At 49.4% G+C, this 20,755-nt stretch overlaps 1 protein-coding gene across 7 annotated transcripts in view; it reads left to right on the top strand.

Annotated features, from left to right (window-relative positions):
- Nucleotides 1-20,755, top strand: part of Asap2 (ArfGAP with SH3 domain, ankyrin repeat and PH domain 2) — a 156,269-nt gene that overhangs the window by 131,782 nt on the left and 3,732 nt on the right. For 6 of the 7 annotated variants that reach the window (XM_021178724.3, XM_085830226.1, XM_085830225.1 and 3 more), the window contains 10 exons: nt 1,492-1,577; nt 3,529-3,644; nt 5,268-5,335; nt 6,872-6,985; nt 8,351-8,603; nt 10,640-10,774; nt 12,184-12,349; nt 19,316-19,365; nt 19,650-19,720; nt 20,075-20,197. In XM_021178724.3, the coding sequence (XP_021034383.1) occupies nt 1,492-1,577; nt 3,529-3,644; nt 5,268-5,335; nt 6,872-6,985; nt 8,351-8,603; nt 10,640-10,774; nt 12,184-12,349; nt 19,316-19,365; nt 19,650-19,720; nt 20,075-20,197 (1,182 nt within the window). The remainder of the gene's footprint in view (nt 1-1,491; nt 1,578-3,528; nt 3,645-5,267; nt 5,336-6,871; nt 6,986-8,350; nt 8,604-10,639; nt 10,775-12,183; nt 12,350-19,315; nt 19,366-19,649; nt 19,721-20,074; nt 20,198-20,755) is intronic. The other variant, XM_021178725.3, reaches the window with a different exon arrangement.

Genomic DNA, 20,755 nt, shown 5'->3' with positions numbered 1-20,755 from the left:
GTGTGCATCCTTAGAGGACAAAGGAGGGGTCAGATCCCTTAGAGCTGGAGTTGCCTCCCAGTGTGGATGCTGGCAACCAAACATGAGTCTCTATAAGAGCAGCAAGTCTCTTAACTGATGAACTGTCTCTTTAGCCCTGTTGGTTTAGTCTTAAGCCAAAAGTGTAATGCCAGATGTTGAAGATGAGCCCAACTGAGGTGGAAGGGAATACATCCCCAGATGCCTGAAACCCTGAGAAGACTGTCCCTACCATAAACAGGTTTAGCCTCCTGTTATGTGGGAAGCTAGTCCTAGAGCGTCTCTGAGGCCATACTGAGGGATGCTGTGGCAAGGGCCATCTTGTATGTAGTTCATATTCTGAGTGTCCTCCCAAAGGGATGAGTAGAGCATCTCCTCCAGTCTCCAGATGTTGCTCTTGGGATCATGTCTGTGTTATACTGTTAGTACCTAAGGAGCTGTAGTCTCCTGGTCTTCCTGATTGAGTCTCCATGGGCACATAGTCCAGGTCCAAAGAACCTCCCAGTTTTGGAATGAGGTTCAACATCCTGTATGGTGGGGTTTCATGTTTGGATCCAGAATTCTAGGCTAAGCTGGATCCCTTGAGTGGGACATTGTAAGGTGACACCGTTTTCTCCTGGTGACACAGGCTATTCCTAAGTATTAGCCAGTGTCACTTCCATTCTCTCTCAGGAGAAAGCTCCAACCCCATGACTAGAGCAGCACGTGCCCACTACTGCCAGAGGACTGAGCAGGCAGGACAAGTGAAGAACGAGGCAGCCACCCTGTTCGTGCCTTCTGCATTTTGACTGTTTGCTTCTATGTTTTGACCCACTCACCTGGTGGTGATGTAGAGATGGGGACACAATTGAAATGGCTTGGAATCCCCAGCATTCCTCACTTCCTGCGAGTAGGGAGGGATAGGAAAGTTATGATGTCTTAATTACTTTACCATTTCTGTGATGAGGCACCATGACCAAGACTGCTTGTAGAAGAAAGCATTTATTTGGGGATTACTGTTTTGGTGGGTTAGAGTTCATGACCATCATGGCGGGGAGCACGGCAGCAGGCAGCCAGGCCTGGTGCTGGGAAGTGGCTGAGATCTCACATCTTGAGACACATCCATAAGACAGAGACAGACAGACAGACTGGACTGGGAATGTCACAAATCTTTTTAAACCTCAAAGCCCACCCCCAGTAACACACTTCCTCCACCAGAGCCACTCCTTCTAATGCTTTCCAGATTGCTCCAGTAACTGGGAAGCCAGTTCAAACCAGCATCCTCAAACCTATGAACCCGTGGAGGTCATTCTCATCAGACCACCACACATGCCTTTTGCTATGGAGATTAAAGAGTGAGCTCTCTGTATCATAGAGAAATGTTTTGGGGGAAAGGTGGAAAGGCTTTCAGAAGGGACACATGCTATTTTACCTTGGTGGTCCTGGGGTTGAAAGATGCCACTGGAATTCCAAATGTCTTGGTTTGAATTTCAGGAGCCAGATGAGACAGCCCTCCATCTTGCGGTCAGATCTGTGGACCGAACTTCCCTTCACATTGTAGACTTCCTGGTCCAGAACAGGTGGGTGTTTCAAAAATTAGCAGAGGCTTTTGTTCCGGTTCTCTTGGGCTTCCGAGGAGGGGACCAGATACTGTCTGTACTACTTGCTCTGTGTTGCCAAGATGCTCATATCTCAGGTTTAAATATGAATTATGGGAATTTCCTAGAAAAGGCCCAGAGTGTAAGTCCAGAAGGCCTTCATGATACCTGCAGGATCCAGAGTCTAGGAGAGACTCCAGGGAACCATGGCTGCTCAATCCCAGCCCTGGGGAAGCCCATGTGGGTGTCAGGGCCGTCATCTGTGACATGAGCAGTTCTCTGGTTTGTCCTGTATGTGGGTCTTTCCCATATCAGTCCCTACACAGCATCTCAATAACAGAGAGAGATGAGAGGATAGAGCTGCATTAGCCCCTGTCCTAAGCCAGGAGTTGTACTCAGAATTCAGGGAACTCCCTTTGAGTTGAGAGGCCGCTTGTAATCATTGACTAGAAACAGCCTTCTGAGTCGTTCAGTGTGTGCTGCGTCTGTTTGCACACCTGCCTGGCGACTGCAAGCCACATGCTAATCCTCTTCAGCCCGTACTGTAACTCCCTGGTCGTGGCTGGGGTTGACTGTGTTAGAGCAGAGGATGCTGGTTAACTGCTGCAAATGCATTGGGAAGTTCTGGTGTGACAGCAACAGGGGAGGGATGGTTTACATTTGTGACCTCTGCCCTTCCCTGTCATTCCTGGGCAATGGAGTGAAGAAACAGCTGGAAAGTAGGAGAGACTTGCAGGACAGTCAGCCCTAAGACCTGCAGGTCTTTGTGAAGCCCACGTTCACAGAACTCAGGGTTGAGTCAATTACTCTCTCCTCTGAGCCCAGCCCAGGGCCTCAGGTGGAATGCTGATTCCGTGGACATTTGATAAGTAGCGGGTTTGTATGTGCCGCCACATAAACTCTCACATATTGTTCCCGTTTGTCTGCCTGTGGATGCAAAGCCCCTGTCCTTTATTGGTGATGCTGTAACCTTGGAGGAAGATTGCTTTCATCATGTATGTGGAACACACGCACCTTGGGTTTTGGGTAATCTAGTCTTGTTTTATGGGCCTTCAGCAGTGTCCCCTTCACCCGCTTTCAGGGGGCTGTCCTAGGGCCAGCAGGCTTGAGAGAGCCTTGGGACACCAAACTGAACAATAGTATTCTCTTCCCTGGTGGAAACAAAATGAAGGGGGCTGGAGAGATGGCTCAGTGGTAAAGGGCACTGGGTGCTCTTCCGGAGGACCTGGCTTCAGTTCTCAGTACCCACATGGTGGCTCATAGCCCGCTATTCCTCCAATCCTAGGGAATATAATGCCTTCTGGTTTCCACTGGTACCAGATATATACATGATACACAGACATGCATATAAATATAAATATCTATACATATAAAATAATTTTAAAAAGAAAATGAAAAGTTTGCTTGTTCTCCAGAGTGACAGGCAGGGCCAGTTGTATAGACTGATGGTGGGCCTGGTGCTCTTGGTACCACAGGGCAAGAGAGAAGAGAACAGAGGCACTAAGATTATTCCAGGGTGACTCTAGTTTAGTGTGACCCTTTAATACAGTTCCTCACGTTGTGGTCACCCCCGACCATAAAGGATTTTTTTGTTGCTACTTCATAACTGTAATTTTGCAACTGTTATAATTTTGCAAATATTATGTGTTTTCTGATGGTGTTAGGTGACACCTGTGCAGGGGTCATTTGACCACCAAAGGGTTACAAATCACTGCTCTAACCCAAACTCAGCAACAAAACAGCCACCATTGGTCTTCTCTGTCCCTGGCTGCCTTCATGCTATCTAGTCTGGTGCTATCTAGTCTGGTCACTGCAGGGATAACTTCTGTAAATTGTTTGCTGCTAACCCACCTGTCTTTCCACAGTCTGCAGGGCTGTTCTCCATCCTTGGGCTTATGACTGATTTATCTTTTTCTGTCTGTGTTCCGAGCAGTGGGAACCTGGATAAACAGACAGGCAAGGGCAGCACAGCCCTGCACTACTGCTGCCTGACAGACAATGCTGAGTGCCTCAAGCTCCTCCTGCGGGGAAAAGCCTCCATTGAGATAGGTAAGCCACCTGGGGTGTGCTGGGGTGCTCATGGCTCTGCTGGCCCCCTCTGCCTCCTTTCCGAAGCTCTGCACTTCTGTTGGTAGGAGCATTTCTCGCACTAGAGAGAGTGCCTCTCCCTACCTGTCCTGTAGAGTGGCTTGTCGAAAGGCTCTGCCTACTGTCTGTTAGCCTTTGGTCTAACCTGCAGGCTTCTGGAATGATGAGGCTAGGCCTTGCAGCTGGGTGAACCTCCGGAGGTCAGACAAGGCTTTCTCGCAGGAGGTGCTGGTTACTGCCCCTCTTGCCTGCAGCAGATCCTAATCCTGCCTGGCCTCTGTTTCTCCTCGGTTGTGGGTCTTCCACTGCCAAGACAGTTTACTTGGAGCCATCCAGGTGCGGTTAGGTCCTGGGGAAGAACTACTGAACAAAACAAAAAGTAGAAGGAAAGAAAAAAAAAAGATGCATCCTGCTCAAAGCCACACTTATAAAAACTGGTCAAGCCAGAGGCAGGGGATCACCATGGTTTGAAGCCAGCTTAGTCTGTACAGTGAGTCCCAGCAAGCCAAAGCTAGGAATGCCCTGTCTGAATTAGAGAGAGAGAGAGAGAGAGAGAGAGAGAGAGAGAGAGAGAGAGAGAGAGAGAGAGAAAAGAAAAGAAAAGAAAAGAAAAGAAAAGAAAAGAAAAGAAAAGAAAAGAAAAGAAAAGAAAAGAAAAGAAAAGAGACAAACATTGTTGACAGAGACTCATGGGGAAAAAAGGATCAGTTCAAATGTCTGGACTACAAAGCTCATTACCTTTTAGTGTGGGGGCTGGGCATTCAGTGTTGCACGTTCTTGCTCTGTTGATAACTTGACCTTAGGATAATGGTTGTCTGGCTCAACATTTCTTAGGTAGCTCAATCCTTTCTTTTAAAATCATAGCTTTTTTATTCTGCTGTATCCTGTACAACTAAATGACAGCCATCCCTGCCCAGGTTGACCTGACTACATTCCATGAATCCTGCTTAGTTTAATGAGGTGTGTCTGTTTTAGTTAGGGTTCTATTGCTGTGAAGAGACACCATGAGAACAACTCTTGTAAAAGAGAGCATTTAATTGGAGCTGGCCTATAGTGTCAGAGCTTTTAGTCCATTGTCAACATGGTGGAAGCATGGTGGCACACAGGCAGGCATGGTGCTGGAGAAGTCAGTTCTACATCTTGATCCACAGGCAACAGAAGGAGACTATGTGTCACACTAGGCATAGTTTAAGCAAAGAAGACTTCAAAGCCTGCCCCGGCCATGACATACTTCCTCCAATAAGACCACACCTACTCCGACAAGGCCACACCTCCTAATAGTGCCCTTCCCTATGGGCCAAGCATTCAAACACACACTTGGGTCCAAGGAGCCCATTCCTATTCAAACCACCACACCCTGTCTCAAAAGAAAAAAGTGGGGAGGGGGTGGCTACAAAACTAAGCAGGGTTCTCAAAAGATAAAGCACGAAAGAGTGAGAAGCACTTAAAGAAAAGCTCAAGATCCTGTCACCTCTCTAGTCCACCAGCTGGGGAATCAAGACTTCCATAGCTGAGTCTTTGGGGGTATTTTATATGCAAAACCTAAGGCTAAGTTTTGCTCTGTTTTTCCACCTTGACTTTCAGCCAATGAGTCAGGAGAGACCCCGTTGGACATTGCTAAGCGGCTCAAGCACGAACACTGTGAGGAACTGGTGAGCATCCACCATGAGTAGATGCCTGGGGTATGGGTATGGTGGGGGAATGGAGTAGAGACGGTCTCCTGGACAGCAGCAACAGGACACCGAACACACATCCTGGGCCATGCTAAGTACTGGCTGGCCTGGAGGAGCACTCTGGGGAATCTTTGCAGGCCTGGTGGCTACTGTCTTGTGGTGGCACTTGTAATTCAGCATGTGATTATTGAACATGGTGGTAGCCCTGGGCTCCTTAGGCAGCTGGAATGAAGGCAGGGCTTCTGTTACCCGTGAGCACCTAGTTCTCTTCTTCCCAGCATGCATAGCTGCATCTCCTACCTCTATCCTTAAACCCAGAGCACACAGCTCAGTATGTGTTTCTTTTCTGTTCTGGAAGAAAAAGTGCGTGGCTGGCAGAAGGGGTTCCAGGGTCAGCAGTCCTCAGTTTTCAATGGGCTGTGCCTCACTGCAGTTTGGGGAACGCACCCCAGGCTGCAGCCTCATTTGTGATGTTGAGTTAGTTGCACTCCTTTGCAAGGCTTTTGTAGGACTTGTTGGATTTTGCAAAGCAGGGGCACACAGTAAGTACCCAACCCACAGAACTCTCAGTGCTACCCAGTTAGAGGATAAGTCGCAGATGCTCTTCTCAGACCTTACCCTTCATGTTGTTTCATCTTTAGTTCCCATTTCATAGATGAGGAAGTAGATACAGAAAAGTCAAGTGACTTACCCAAAGTCACACAGCAACTTTCTGGCCCTAAACACCAAGTACAGATAATACATTGATGTACAGCTAGAGGAGAATTTAGCCAGCTACTTTCTGTAAAAGAATTGAAGAAAGGAGCATCATTTTCTGCAGGGCTCAGTTCTCTTATTGTGGAGTCTTAGAGGTTTTACTGTTGGGAACAGACACCATGACCAATGCAAGCCTTATAGAAGATAACATTTAATTGGGGCTGGCTTACAGGTTCAGAGGTTCAGTCCACTATCATCAAGACAGGGAAATGGCAGCTTCCAGGCAGGCATGGTGCAGGAGAAGCTGAGAGTTTTACATCTTCATCTGAAGGCTGCTATGGAAGACTGGCTTTCAGGTAGCTAGGGTGAGGGTCTTAAGCCCATGCCCACACCTACTTTAATAAGGACACACCTCCCGATAGTGCCACTCCCAGGGATAAGCATATACAAACCATCACATGTGGGAAGGCCGACTTAGCAGCAAACACATTCCTTCTGCGGTCCAGCTGCCCATGCAGTGCTAATACCTATACACTGGCCATCACCTTTTAGGTTCCCAAATCCCTCGCCTGTGCAGCACACTGTCACTGACAGGGAGCTTTAAGGGTCTGGGTTATCCTGTAAATAAGGCAGGGACCTGCACAGAGACTCAGGGACTTAAGTGAGCTGCCCTGGGACAGAGGGGAATCTCCTTGTGAGTACTTCCAAGACCCTCCTCCTTGGCCTGCTCGTTCTTGGTCTGGATGCCCATGCGAGTCTGTCTCTTGTGGTTGGAAACGGGGACAGCAGCACTCACTGCCCTCCCATCCTCCATCCTAGCTCACTCAGGCCTTGTCGGGGCGGTTTAACTCCCACGTTCACGTCGAGTATGAATGGCGGCTACTGCACGAGGACCTGGATGAGAGCGATGATGATGTGGACGAGAAGCTACAGGTCTGTGCCATGCTGTGAAGCTGCAGAGCAGGGCTGGGCCTGGCAAGAAGTCTTCCCCTTCCCATTCCTCTCCTAGCTCCAGTCCATGCTGGCATGTGCTAGGTCCTGCTGACAGGTCTAGGTCCTGCTGGCAGGTGACAGTGTTTATGTAGCTGGTCATGTTTGCGTGACTGACCTTAGAAACCACTAAGTGGGAACCACTCCACAGCCTTGGGGAATCCCTGGCTCCAACTCCTCTTATTGGATAGGGACTTCAAAGCCTCAAGAGAGGCTGACAGCTGTTTTCACATAGTCTTGCAGTGAGCACAGGGCTCTAGCCCTGGTCCTTTATCACACACACTGCCAAGCATACCTTGGGGTATCTCAGCACGATGCCATCTTCGTGCAGGTCTGTGGATGCAGAGGCAAGTTCAGGCAGCCTCCCTCCTGACACTTAACCCTTGGCCGTGACCCTTCTTAGCTCCCACAGCATACTGCCAGGTATGCCAGCATGCTCTGTATTGAAACGAGAGGAAAGACCTTGTTGAACACATTTTTATGGTTTTCACGTTTTTTTTTTTTAATAGGACTTTAGTATTGTAATATGAAGTATAAACAGAGGTAACTAATAGATACAAATGGAAAAAAAGGCATTTCTGAAGGCTGTTGGGCCATCAGAGATGGAAAAGGAACCGTTTATGTCTATACTTAGTATTTCTCTATAGTACAGATACGTAAATGATGGGAGGAGGTTGCATTTCAATATATCTTTATTTATGAAAGCAGTCCGGTCTTTCTGTCAGTTGTGGAGACCTGAGTTGATCCCTGAGACTCATACGGTAGAAGAAGAGGACTGAGCCCCATGGTTTCCTCTGGCCTCCTCAGATGCACGTACACACATAGCAAAGAACACACTGTTTATTTTAAGCAAGTGATATCCCAGAGGGTCAGGATTTGCTGACCCCTGATTTATTGAGGCCTCAGCAGTTCAGTGGTTCAGAGTACTGTGGGAAGGACCTGTTGTTCTGCACTGAGTTAAGCATGGCGCTGGTGGAGGTTAATTGCCACTCGCTGGCCGGAGCCATTCTGTCTCAGAAGAAAGTGTGTTTGGAAAGGGGCATAGAGCTAAGCTGGTTCATAAGATGAAATAGCTGCTATTTGAAGTTCTAAACAGAATTAAGAACTGTAATGAGTAAGCCATGGCTCTGAGGAGGGGTGTGTGTGAACACAAGAAGAGTGAACTTTAAAATCTTGCAGTTCATATACAACAGCATAGGGCTGAAATGGTACCCACCACATGTGGATGAATATTTCCTGTTGAGTTGATCTGACTCAGAGAAAGCCATGGCCCCATCTCATGCTCTTTACCTGACATCCCCCCCGCAGCCTAGTCCCAACCGACGGGAGGACCGGCCTGTCAGCTTCTACCAGCTGGGGTCCAGCCAGTTTCAGTCCAATGCTGTGTCTTTGGCCAGAGATACTGCAAACCTCGCCAAGGACAAGCAGAGGGGCTTCGGGCCCAGCATCTTGCAGAATGAGACCTATGGAGCCATCCTGAGTGGCAGCCCACCCTCCTCCCAGTCAATACCCCCCAGCACCACCAGCGCACCCCCGCTCCCACCTCGGAATGTTGGCAAAGGTATACGATTTTGAGTCCCCTGCAAATGCATATGGGCTTTGGCTTTGAGAAGTTACATGTGTGGGTGTTTATTCTGTAGCTGTTTTCTGTTTGCTTCCTTAAGGAATTCCATTACGTTTGGCATGCCAAAGCAGTAGAGAATCTGCCTGGGTTCTTACTCTGGCAAAAGTGTGGACGGAGTAATGCAGGGTTGCCCCAGGCAGTGGTGATGGGTGGCCTGCAGCTATTCAGCTAGAGTGTCCTCTGCTGCCTTCCCACTGGATCCTTTCTAAGCCTGCTCCCCTCCCAGTGCCCTCATGAGTCTCTTTCTTCTTTCTCAGGGCTAGCTTAAAGCACTGTGATGACTTAGTATCTCTCCAGAATACCTTTGAAATGAAGGAGTAAAAGGTAGTAATTTGGGGAACGGTGCTCAGCATAATTGTAAAAAACACAAATGGGTGGGCCCTCCTGATGCCCTAAGTATGAACGCATCATAAAACTATCCTGTCTCTACATAGCAGATCCACTGGACAGGTGATTTTTGTTTGTTTGCTTGCTTGGTTGCTTTTACAAATATGGAAACACAAACAGTTTGTCTTACAGTGAAGACCAGCTAGCCACTGTGCTTCATGAAGCGGCCAGCAAGTGGGCATCCTGGCTCGGCCAGGCCTGCCAACTGTAGGTGATAGTCTTCAGGCCTTCTAGGTCAAGGAACGAGAGTCTTCCCTGGGGAGAACAGTGGCTTCCACGTGCTATCCCTGGGCTGTGGCTGCTATGCAGGAAGGCAGTATAAATTCTTTCTTGCAGCAGCTGGGAAGGGGAGGGCATTATGGGATGGTACTGGGTACTAAGCAGCTGGAGGAGCAACTGGACAGACCACATGTGTCATTGTCCTGCACTCAGGGAGGCCCAAAGAGTTAGGTGAACCACTGAAGAGCAAAGGTGTAGAGAGCAGGCCCTGTACCCTCCAGCTCCCCCACCCCACCCCTCACACCCACACCACCACATCCAAGAATCATTCATCCTTTATGGGCTTAATGAGCACTCCCTGCCACCTCCTACAGGCTGTCCTGGGCAGCATGGGGCATTATGGGCATCTCACTGCTTCTCCATCCTGGAGAGGTGTGTTGATTCTGAAAGGCCCAGCATCTTAGGGACTGAGTCTCTGCCTTCCCAGGGGAAGCTTGCACTGGCTCTATGACAGAGACCCCATTCCCTCCATTGGGCATTAGGAAAGGACTAGCCAGCTCCTCAGCTTGGTTTCTTGTAGTCCTGGAATCTGAGAGATTGCTTTTCTCACTTTTTTTTTTTTGCCATAATATCTTTACCTCTGTTTTTTTGTTTTTGGGGTTTCTTGTTTTGTTTTGTTTTCACATGAAGTAAATCACACTCCTGTCCTGCATCTCCCCTGCCCTAGAGTCTATGCTTAGTGTGAAGATGCAGTTCTCACCATATGCCCCACACTGAGATATGAGTTTACTCACCTTAGGGCAAGTTTGAAGTCTCCGTCTCAACTCTAGGGCTGACCTGGGAGGGTGTGTCTCCTCCCAGGCAACCAGGGAAGCATGGTCACCATGGGGGTCACCTGAAGCAACTGGATCATCTGTACTGGTCTCCAGGCAGATATGTTACAGGAGGCTGGGGGAGAGCCCCACCCACAGTGTCTGGAACACACCCTTCCTCCTGCCCACTCTGGCTGAGAACAGGGTCTCTGTAGCCCACAGTGGGAGGTGATAGAAGGGCAGGATGAACAGACGTTCCATAGATCCTGAATTCAATGCTCAGTAGATTTATGGCTGTTTATTTTCTTCTTCAAACTATATCTTTAAAGTTTCATCAAAGTGAAAAGGCCACCCATGAGCATTTCCTGGAGCACCTTATTTATTATTCTCACTTTCTCTGTAGAGAAAAGAGTAAATCTCAGGGCTCTGTTGCTGTTCTAGAAGGCTCATGTTGACCTTTTATGAGTGAGAGGATCAATAACGACGTGTTCTGTTTCTGTTTTTGTTCCGTGTGTGTGCGTGCCTGTGTGTGCGTGTGTATGCGTGTGGGTTTAGTTCAGACAGCCACCTCAGCTAACACCCTGTGGAAGACAAACTCTGTAGGTGTGGACGGTATCAGCAGGCAGCGATCTTCGTCAGATCTGCCAGCTGTCCACCCACCGCTGCCCCCTCTTCGAGTGACATCTACCAGTACGTTTTTTTTTTTTTTTCCTCCTTTTTCCTTTCTTGCCAGGGGGCCTTATAAATCTGGAAGACAGGGGCATCATTGGCAGCTGTGGGCTGTATGCAGATACATACCAGATGTTGCCCCTATGGCCCCAACCCTTGTAACCTCCGCCTTAAACCTCCACTCATTCCCTTACTACTCCTAAAATGACTCACTCTTTATTCTGTCTTGCCAGGTATTTTAACAGGATCCACACTTGAGTTTCTTTGGCTGTGTAGTGATTTGGGAGTGGTCATGATATTTTCAATGCCAATATGTGGTTAGCAGTTCCCAATGCCGGGAGACAGGCAATACGAAAGGGCCTTTCTCCTGCTCCAGACATTTCCACTGGGTCAGTGACACCAGCCCTCTCTGCTCCCTGTCCTACCTAGGCCTAAGGAGCAGGGAGTCCTGCATCTCTGGTTCTATTGCTTCCAAGGCATCAGGGCCCCTTGGTGCCTATGGCTTATGCAGAAAGCAGCTCTAACCCTTCTGCAGGAATTGCCAAGAGCAGTAGCAGCAGCAGGGGCAGTATGCCCCGGGAGCTCTGCAGAGGGATTTGGGGCAGGGTCCAGCTGTAGTACACTCAGGTCAAACATCAAAAAGAATCTCAATATGGTGTTGCTGGGCTAATATACCTTAGACTTTTCCATTAAAATGGAAAAGGGAAGAAAGAGGGAGAGAAACCATAAAATAGATCCTTTTTCCCTGCCCATAGCCCTTCTTGGTCTATATATGTCTGTTCCTATCCTGAGGCAAGCCACTGACAGGGCCTGGAGCAGTTTGAAAGATGGGTGGGTGAAGGAAGGCCCAGGCACTTGACCCCATCCCATTGTTGTTTTTAAACAGCTCTGCCCACTTTGTCACTATGCTTTGCTTATTACAGCCTATTATCTGTAAAACACAGATAGTAATAGACACCAACACCTCTCCACTCAGACTGGGAGCCCCATACTAGTCAATGGTCACAGTTTGTCCTTAAAGCTTACTCCACTATGGGTCAGTAGGGTGCTTAGGGCTCTGCCCCTTTCTGGTGGTAGGCAGGTCACTTGATGCAAAAAGAGCCCTGGCATTCTCCGTGTCCCAGGACAGATGCCAAGTATGAGCCTAATCTCAGGGTCTGCCTGCTTGGTTGGTTTTGGGGCAGCTCAAAGGGCTGGTCCCTACATGGGTTTCTGGCTAAACACACACAGGCCATAGCAAACTTTCAGCAGTAGTCAAAGCTGCCCTTATTGGTTTGCCCCTCCTTGTAGTTTCCCAGAATAGACAGGCTGAGAAGCAGCCATAGGTATACCCAGAAGAGTGCTAGAGGAGGAAGAAGTGTCCACTAAGAGACTAGATAGAGGCCCCGCGGGCTCACTCTCTTGCATCCCTACCCCTTTGCTCTCCGCAGATCCCTTGACCACCACACCACCCCCTCCTGTGGCTAAGACATCAGGAACTCTAGAAGCCATGAACCAGCCGAGCAAGTCCTCCCAACCTGGGACCTCACAGAGCAAGCCCCCGCCCCTGCCACCTCAGCCACCCAGCCGCCTGCCTCAGAAGAAACCAGCTTCCGGGTAACTGTTGCCCCTGCCTGGCTACTCTTTGCTTGGCCACATCAGCCACCACTGCCTCTCCAGTGGTGTTGGCCTCATTTTTTCATTGTTGGGATTTCCGTGTGAGCCCTGGAAATCCGTGTTTCTACCATGCTAGAGAGAGAGGCCAAGTGTGTAACTTACTGATCAGCTCTCTGGGATATTAACGTTAATTCTGTGAGGAGGTCTTTAGCTATCATACAAACTTAGACCTTAAATATGCATAATTGGCTTAGAGTTTTGTGCATTAACTCCGGGGTTTTTGGAGTCAGGTTCTCAAGACCAGGCTCCTGTTAGTTCTGTGTTCTGCTCCCTAGAAACATTATCTTGGTTGTACTGCCCCTCTACAGGGTCTGTTAGGTGTTTCCTATAGACAAGGGCTTTCTCCTTTGTGCACACACTGCAAACAGATCCGGTTACCTATTTTGAAATTATTTAACATTTTTATACTTTATTTGTATGAGTGTTGGTATCAGGAACCAGCTTGGCAGATTGCCTCTGAATCCAGTGATGACACCCATAGGGCAACAAGGGACCCGAGCATCCATTGCCGTGGCAATAAGGGTAGGAAGTGGACTCTGGGAATGTATGCAGTTGCCATGGCAACAGATGCACAGGTCCCTGTCACCTATGGTGTCATCACTGGATTCAGAGGCAATTTGCCAAGACTGTCCCTGATACCAACAATGAGTGTTTTGCCTGCTTATATATGTGTGCACTACTTACATATCTATTGCCTGAGGAGGCCAGAAGAGGCGTGTCAGATTTCTAAACTGGAGTTAAAGATGGCTGTGAGCAAGCCGGATAGTGGTGGCACACGCCTTTCATCCCAGTACTTGGGAGGTAGAGGCGGGCGAATTTCTGAGTTCGAGGACAGCCTGGTCTACAGAGTGAGTTCCAGGACAGCCAGGGCTACATAGAGAAACCCTGTCCCAAAAAAAGAAAGAGAGAGGGAGGGGGGGGAGGAGGTAGAGGCGGGCGAATTTCTGAGTTCGAGGACAGCCTGGTCTACAGAGTGAGTTCCAGGACAGCCAGGGCTACATAGAGAAACCCTGTCCCAAAAAAAGAAAGAGAGAGGGAGGGGGGGGGGAGAGAGAGAGAGAGAGAGAGAAAAGAAGGAGGAGGAGGAAGAGGGAAGAGAGAGAGAGAGAGAATGATGGATGACTGTGATCCATCATATGGGCACTCAGAATCAAGCCCATGTCCTCTGAGTTACCAGTACTCTGAACTACTGAGCCATTTGTTAACCACCACCGCCCTCCTCCCCCACCCATCTCTAAATCTCTTAATCTATATTTTTTATAGTAGAAAGTGGATTTTGTTTAAGAGTTGTCTTAGTTAGGGTTTTACTTCTGTGAACAGACACCATGACCAAGGCAAGTCTTATAAAGGACAACATTTAATTGGGGCTGGCTTACAAGTTCAGAGGTTCAGTTCATTATCATCAAGGTGGGAGCATGGCAGCATCTAGGCAGGCATGGTGCAGGAGGAGCTGAGAGTTCTACATCTTCATCTGAAGGCTGCTAGTGGAAGACTGACTTCAAGGCAGCTAGGATGAGGGTCTTAAAGCCCACAACTACAGTGACACACCTACTCCAACAAGGCTATACCTCCTAAAAGTGCCACTCCCTGGCCTGAGCTCATACAAAACATCACAAGAATCTTTGCTTTTGTGGCTACACTACTAAGAGTCGAGGTCTGGGTGGGAGGTGATGTAGTCAGAGCTACAGAATGTATGTATATGTACACAAGCGTGCCTGTATCTCTTTGTGTATTCTATAGATTTCTCTGTGGGACCCCGGAGTTCATGTCAGCAGGGACAGATAGTGCCAGCACCTAAGGTTTTGAGACCCGTTTAGCTGGGCACGTGCCTTACAAGTCCTGTACCCAGGATTGCTGGTGGCACAACGGAGCGGCTTGCCTTTGCCAGAGCTGAGTCCCCCAGGGTGGGAGTGGTGTGGTAGAGGCTGGCGTCACGGAGGTCTCCACACTCCGTAGATGTGGTAGCCCTCATCTGGGCTGCTGACCGCAGCATCCACACACATATATATGATCTCTTCAGGTGGTATGACTTCCTCAAGACATGAGGCCTGGACCTAAGACAAGTCCCTCAAAGCAAGCCAGGCCCTGGGAACTAGCCAGTGTTACTGCATGAGCAGTGCTGGACACTAGGCCCGAGTGCAGATAGAGAAGGTTCCAGTGGGACACAGGACAGCCAGAGTAAGCATTTGAATGCTGTTTACCCCCACTTGCTACACCCTTGCTCAGAGGTGAGAACCCTGCTCCTATGCTCAGTCATACAGCTGCCCCTTCCTGTGAAGGCTCTCCTGGTTCTGCCTCTGCCTGTCCTAGAGGCTGAAGCCTTCTTTCCCTGCTTGGACCAAGTCCAGTTCCGGTACCCATACTTAGCCCTGCAGCCTCGAGCCCCCATCCAGGCCAGGTGTCCCTGCTGTGTCACTGACCCCTTGTCTCATCTAGGTTGGATCTTTAGTCTGGTCACTAGACCACTCAGTCCTACCCCCAGCCTGACCTTTGCCCTGCCGGGCTCTGACAAACCTCTCTGTTCAAATGCATGAAGCCCCACGCCCTGCTACTTTCAATATAATTCCTGTGTCTCATCTGTCAGACAGAGTTGGCCTTTCCTTTAAATGTGCCATATGGTTTTTATCAAATAACACAACTGTTCTGACAGCCCTGCCTTATCCCAGAGGACAAATCCAGGTACATGTTCCCAAATGAACCCCAGCCCCAAGGCCCTGTGTCTTTCTGATTCTTCCCTCCTTATCCTCTGGGCCGGAGTCAGTTTTGAAGATGGTGATTGTGACAGCTAGCTTCTCATATGGCTCACCAAAGCCAGCCTGGTGGCACTGCCATCTAGAGGCAGGGCTGTTAGCACAATCCCCAGCTGGGCTCTACACTAGCTGGGGAGTGGGGTTTTCTTATTAACTGGCATTCTGTCACCATCTTCTTCAATTCCTCTGTCATTTCTGTGCCCGTTTTAAAAATACGCTTGCAGCCGGGCGTGGTGGCGCACGCCTTTAATGCCAGCACTCAGGAGGCAGAGGCAGGTGGATTTCTGAGGCCAGCCTGGACTACAGAGTGAGTTCCAGGACAGCCAGGGCTACACAGAGAAACCCTGTCGGGGGGGGGGGGGGAGGGGGACGCTTGCAGAGAAGTTTTCTCCACTTATCCTTTTTTTAAATGTTGATTCTCATAGTAAATCAAACTCTATACCGTCGGAGTTTTGTTCCATGGGAACTTTATTTCTCATTTCATAAGGACTGAATAATTTGGGAGAGAAGTGGGCTTTTTCTTTGCTGGCTTCTGGGGTTTGGGCCTCTGTGTAGTTGTAGCGTTCCCTGTAAGTGCCCCTGTGCCCTCTCTTCATGTCTCCGGTTAGACAGTTATCACTGACTAGCAGACTGCACTTGGCTCTTTCCTCACTGTAACAAATAGCCAAGAGAAACAGTCTGAAAGAAGAGACGTGTGTCTTGGTTCACAGTTCTTGCCACGGGCCATTTGGCTCCATTACGATCGGCCTGTGGAAAGACAAGAACATCGTGGCAGTGTGGGCAAAACTGTTTACCTTACAGCAGCAGGAAGCAGAGTGGAGAGTGGGCCAGAGATGTGCTAGGTCCTTGAAAGGCATGACCCTGGTGACCCTGTCTCCTGCTTTCTGTTCCCCTTTAATAATGCTACCAGATTTTGACTCCATCAGTGGACGAACTCACGTCCCAAAAGTACATCACCTGGCAGCTGACATTTAAGCATGAGAATCTTTTGGGGGAACGTTTCGTATCCAGACCCAACACTAGGTTTCCCTGAGACAGTGGGGCTGTTTGTCTGTGGAACTCTGAGTCTGAGTGATTCCCCCATCCTTGGACAACTTAGGTTCATGGTGTCTGCCTAAAAGGTGTATGAATTCTGGGAGTCACATTAAAATTCATCTTATAGTTGACCCTCCAGCTTTTGAGATGTTTCTGCCAGCTGCCCTTGGTGTCCCAGGGTGAGGTGTCCTGCCCTGTGCCCTCCCTGGAATGGAAGCTGTCTTCAGTGTGCTGGGGAGGGATACCTGGGAGTCCAGCTCCTGACTTAGCTTTGGGGGTCTTGTTGTGGTTTATTCTTGGTGAATCCTCTTGCTCATGGCATGGCCTGCCCTATCTCCCACTTCCAGAGGCCCTTAGCCTGACAGGGATATTACCATATACCCAGGACTGTGTAGGGCTTTTGTTACACTTGTGTACGAGTCTCCTGCTTGGTCAACTAGGTTAGTTATAATTCTTCCTGACGTTTCCAGCTTCCAAAGTTCTCTCCTTTCCAGTTCTTTGTGCATTTGGTTTGAATTTTCGTTTCTAATTGTTTTGCTTGGGAAGTGTATTTTCAATATACTACTCCTCTTTCCTTCCTCCTCCTCCTTCCTCCTCCCTCTCCCCTCCTCCCTCCTCCCTCACCCCCCCCTCTCTCTCTCTCCCTATATACTACTTCCATAATGATACTGAGGATGGAACCCAGAGCCTCTCACCTTCTATGAATGCATTCACTCCTCACTGATCGACAGCTCCAGGCCACAGGCTGGCATTTTGAAATCAGAATGTCGCTTGTACTGCTTTGTCAAGACATCCTTCAAGAGCCCAAAGTACACATCCACACCGTACTGTTTGTAAATGGTGATTTGATTAAGGTCGGCTGCTGAGTTACACTGTCGCAAGTATGCTTCCCAAGCCCCTATGCTGGACAGCCATGGACTGGGCCTCCTTGTCCATGTTTCCTTCCTCTTCCTCTTGTAATGTTCTTGGATTCTTTGGCTCCTAGATACTGCTTTTGAAGGTGCCAGGTCATCTCTTAAATTTCTGGACAAGGAGCAGAGGACTCCTGGCACTCTCTAGGCAGATGAGGACAGTGGTACTAGCCAGCAAGCACCAGCTCCCAGCGTCCTCCTCCTGTCCACTTCCCCAGGGATCACAAAAGCCATGCCAGAGCTGTGGATGAGTTTTCTGTCCATGCCATGTCACTGGTTTTAATCCAACTGGAAGGGGAGGCGTGCAGTGACAAAGCAGATGATGTTAGGGTGTGGCTTGTCTACCACAGATTTGGGTTAATTGACCCAGGTTGCCACTGCTGGTAGAACTCCATGTAAAGGAAGACATGGTGTATATTCTTTGTAAAGGAACCACCACTGTCGCTGCCATCACTACCTGTTGCCAATTATTTTGAACATGATATAAATCTGTCATTCCATATTTGTTCTTTTAGAGCAGGAGATAGCAAGAGCAGGCCTACAGGCAAGCTGCCACCCCTGCTTATGTCCATGAGTCACAAGCTGTCAGTGGGCTTTGTACTTAGACGTGGTGGGTGAAATTTTCACTTGAGAATCTTTCATGGCATGTGAAATTCCTGCGTCTTAGTTTCTCTTCTCTTGCTGTGAAGAGACACTGTGACCAAGCCAACTTATAAAAGGAGTTTATTGGGGCTCACAGTCCCATAGTCAGAGTCCATGACCATCAGGGTGGAGAGCATAGCAGCAGGCAGGCAGGCATGGCCCTGAGCAGTAGCTGAGAGCTTACATCCTGATCCACTGGCACAAGACAGAGGGAGAACTGGGAATAGAATGGACTTTTGGAGCCTCAAAGCCCATCTTCAGTGACACACCTCCTCCAACAAGGCCACACCTCCTAATCGTCCCTAAAGAGTTCCACCAACTGGGGACCAAGTATTCAAATATACGAGCCTAAGGGGGCCATTCTCCCTCAAACCACCACACTTGTAAGTGAAGTTGACATGGCACACTGTGCGCTGATAGATCATCCATGGTACCTTCCCACCTTGGTAGCAGACAGAGAAATAGTTGCCACGAAGACTAACTCAAAAATTCATCATTTGGTTTTTTAAATTTTTTTGTATTAGCCTAGGTTAGTCTTGAACTTGTGACCCCTCTTCCTCCCAGGTGTTGGGTGCATTTGTTTTTCATGGCCTTTCAGGACAAGACAGGCTGACTATGATCCTCTGCTAAGTAGCTCGTGTGAGCACTTCATATCTGAGTTGACCACAGAATAGGAAGTTGGCCACTCCACTTAATAGTGTCTGCTAGGACCTACACGCCCAGAGGCAGCGGGAATCAAACTGAACCTTGGCTTGTATGATTTTCAGTCCTTTGGGGAAAACAATAAGACTATAACCAAGTCTTGTTCTTCACCTCTTCATCCTGAGGCTGCAGACACCAGCACCCTCTGGGGCTGCAGAGGAAGTGTCTGAAGGAAGTGACCTGCTGCGGAAAGAATCCCATCCCAGGCTGCCTCCCCGCTTCCTCAGCCCCTCCCAAGGCTTGCCTGCCCAGTTGTTTGTCTTACTTTCTGCTAGGTCCTACCAGCCTGGCTAGGCAACTGAGAGAAAAGCCACTCTCTTGGCCTTCACAGACCTGCTCCCTTTAGAGAAGGAACAAAGCTAGTGTCCTGCCTCTCTGCATATATGCCAGTGGCAGGACTCAGTTGATAGAGCCCCCTCTGCCCACTGTAAGAAGCACTTGTCTCCATTGCATGACTATAGGCTTGTGCTCGGCCCCTTGACCACAACAATGGTTCCCAGAGCAGGCACCACAGAGCTCAGAGGTGTGGGAGGCACTGACTTGTAGTGCCTGCACAGACCCTGGCAGAGCCACCCAGGCCTGTGGTTAAGCTTCAGCCCCTCCCTTTTGCGTGATGATGGTGGCTCAGGCTGGGGCCGGAGTACGCAAGTGATGAATGTGTGCTTAGCTTCTGCCCTGGGCTAGGATCAGGACCTAGCACTTGGCTCCACACCTTTCCTTTTTTCAAGAGTGGGGAGTAGGCACACGTGATGGGATACAGCAAGCACAAATGTAAGCATTGATGGCAGGTCCCTTTATCATTCGGGGGATTAAGGTCAGAGCAGGTGGACACAGTGATCAATAAATCTGTATTTCTTTCCTGGTAGGACCGACAAGCCAACCCCACTGATCAACAAAGGACAGCCGAGAGGACCTGGTAATTATTTAACTTGGAACAGGTTGATCCTGCAGGGATGGGGTGGGGTGGAGTTGGGGTTGGGGGATGTGGATTTCTAGGTAGCTGGTCAGGTATAAAGGAGGGAAGTTCACTGCCTTATACAGGTCTTTTCTCTTGAAACAACCAAACTTGTGGAGAGTCCTGTTTTCAGATATAACCTTGTGATTCTTACATTGTCTTACAGTTAAAGTGGATGGATAGGGATGGGGTGTCCTATAAAGTTGCTTTGTCTTGGCCCTAACGCAGTGGATCTCTCTGAACAGAAGCTTCGGGTCCTCTGTCCAACGCCATGGCCCTGCAGCCCCCGGCACCCATGCCTAGGAAGTCACAGGCGGTAAGTGCACAAGCCTGCTATTCTGCTACTAGTCAGAGGGCTCCAAGGCAGCCGGGCTCTGTTGCTCCTTGGTGGAGGGCTGGGAGCTTCTTTCTGGTGCTGTTTCATGATCTGGGGAGCTGGCCAGCTTGGCCCTCTGCTCATCATCCCCGTGAGCACCAGACCCCAGGTGTTTCATTTCCTGCCTCTGCCCAGGCTCCTGCTACACCCAGCCAGCCCCACTTGCTTGACCTCTGTGGGTTTCCGAGCCTAGGCACATGGCTCATGAGACAAGCAGAAAGCATGAGGCCTGTTCTCTGCCTAAGAACTTGGCTTCCTACAACCCTAGCCTTCACACTTCCTTTTCTGATGTAGACCAAGTCAAAGCCCAAGCGAGTGAAAGCACTCTACAACTGCGTGGCTGACAACCCAGACGAGCTGACTTTCTCTGAGGGCGATGTGATCATTGTGGATGGGGAAGAGGATCAGGAGTGGTGGGTGAGTCAGGGTGGGGTCACAGGGGCTTGTGCACAAGTCAGGGTGGGGCCATGGGGGCCTGTGCACAAGTCAGGGTGGGGCCATGGGGGAGGGGTCTGTGCACAAGTCAGGGTGGGGCCATGGGGGCATGTGCACAAGTCAGGGTGGGGCCATGGGGGAGGGGTCTGTGCACAAGTCAGGGTGGGGCCATGGGGCCTGTGAACAGTGGAAGCTCTCAGCCTAAGCAGTCTGGATCTGGTGCTGCTTCCAGTCTGATGAGCAGTGCCTTCCTCATCTTTGGTGTCTCCTGTGTAGGCACCTTCTTCTGAGTGGGCCTCATCTGTCCCTCAGACCACTTAGGCTACATTTTCATAACATGCTTGACCTGAACCAAGAGCTTTGGGGCCCTAGATTTTCACTGCCAATTTATGGAGCAAGGCATCCAGAGAGCTGGGCTCCAGGGCGGAATCCTCATGTCTCTTTGATCCGACAAAAGCTTTATGCTGCTCAGCATCCAGGTAGTATAAGAGAGGCATGAACAGTGGGCTTCTCCCAGAAGCCCTTGCAGCTCAGACTCAA

This window comes from Mus caroli, unplaced genomic scaffold (genome assembly GCF_978045245.1).
Source record: "Mus caroli unplaced genomic scaffold, Mus_caroli_1 scaffold_14, whole genome shotgun sequence".
NCBI lineage: Eukaryota > Metazoa > Chordata > Mammalia > Rodentia > Muridae > Mus > Mus caroli.
This window is presented reverse-complemented; position numbering and strand designations above follow the sequence as displayed.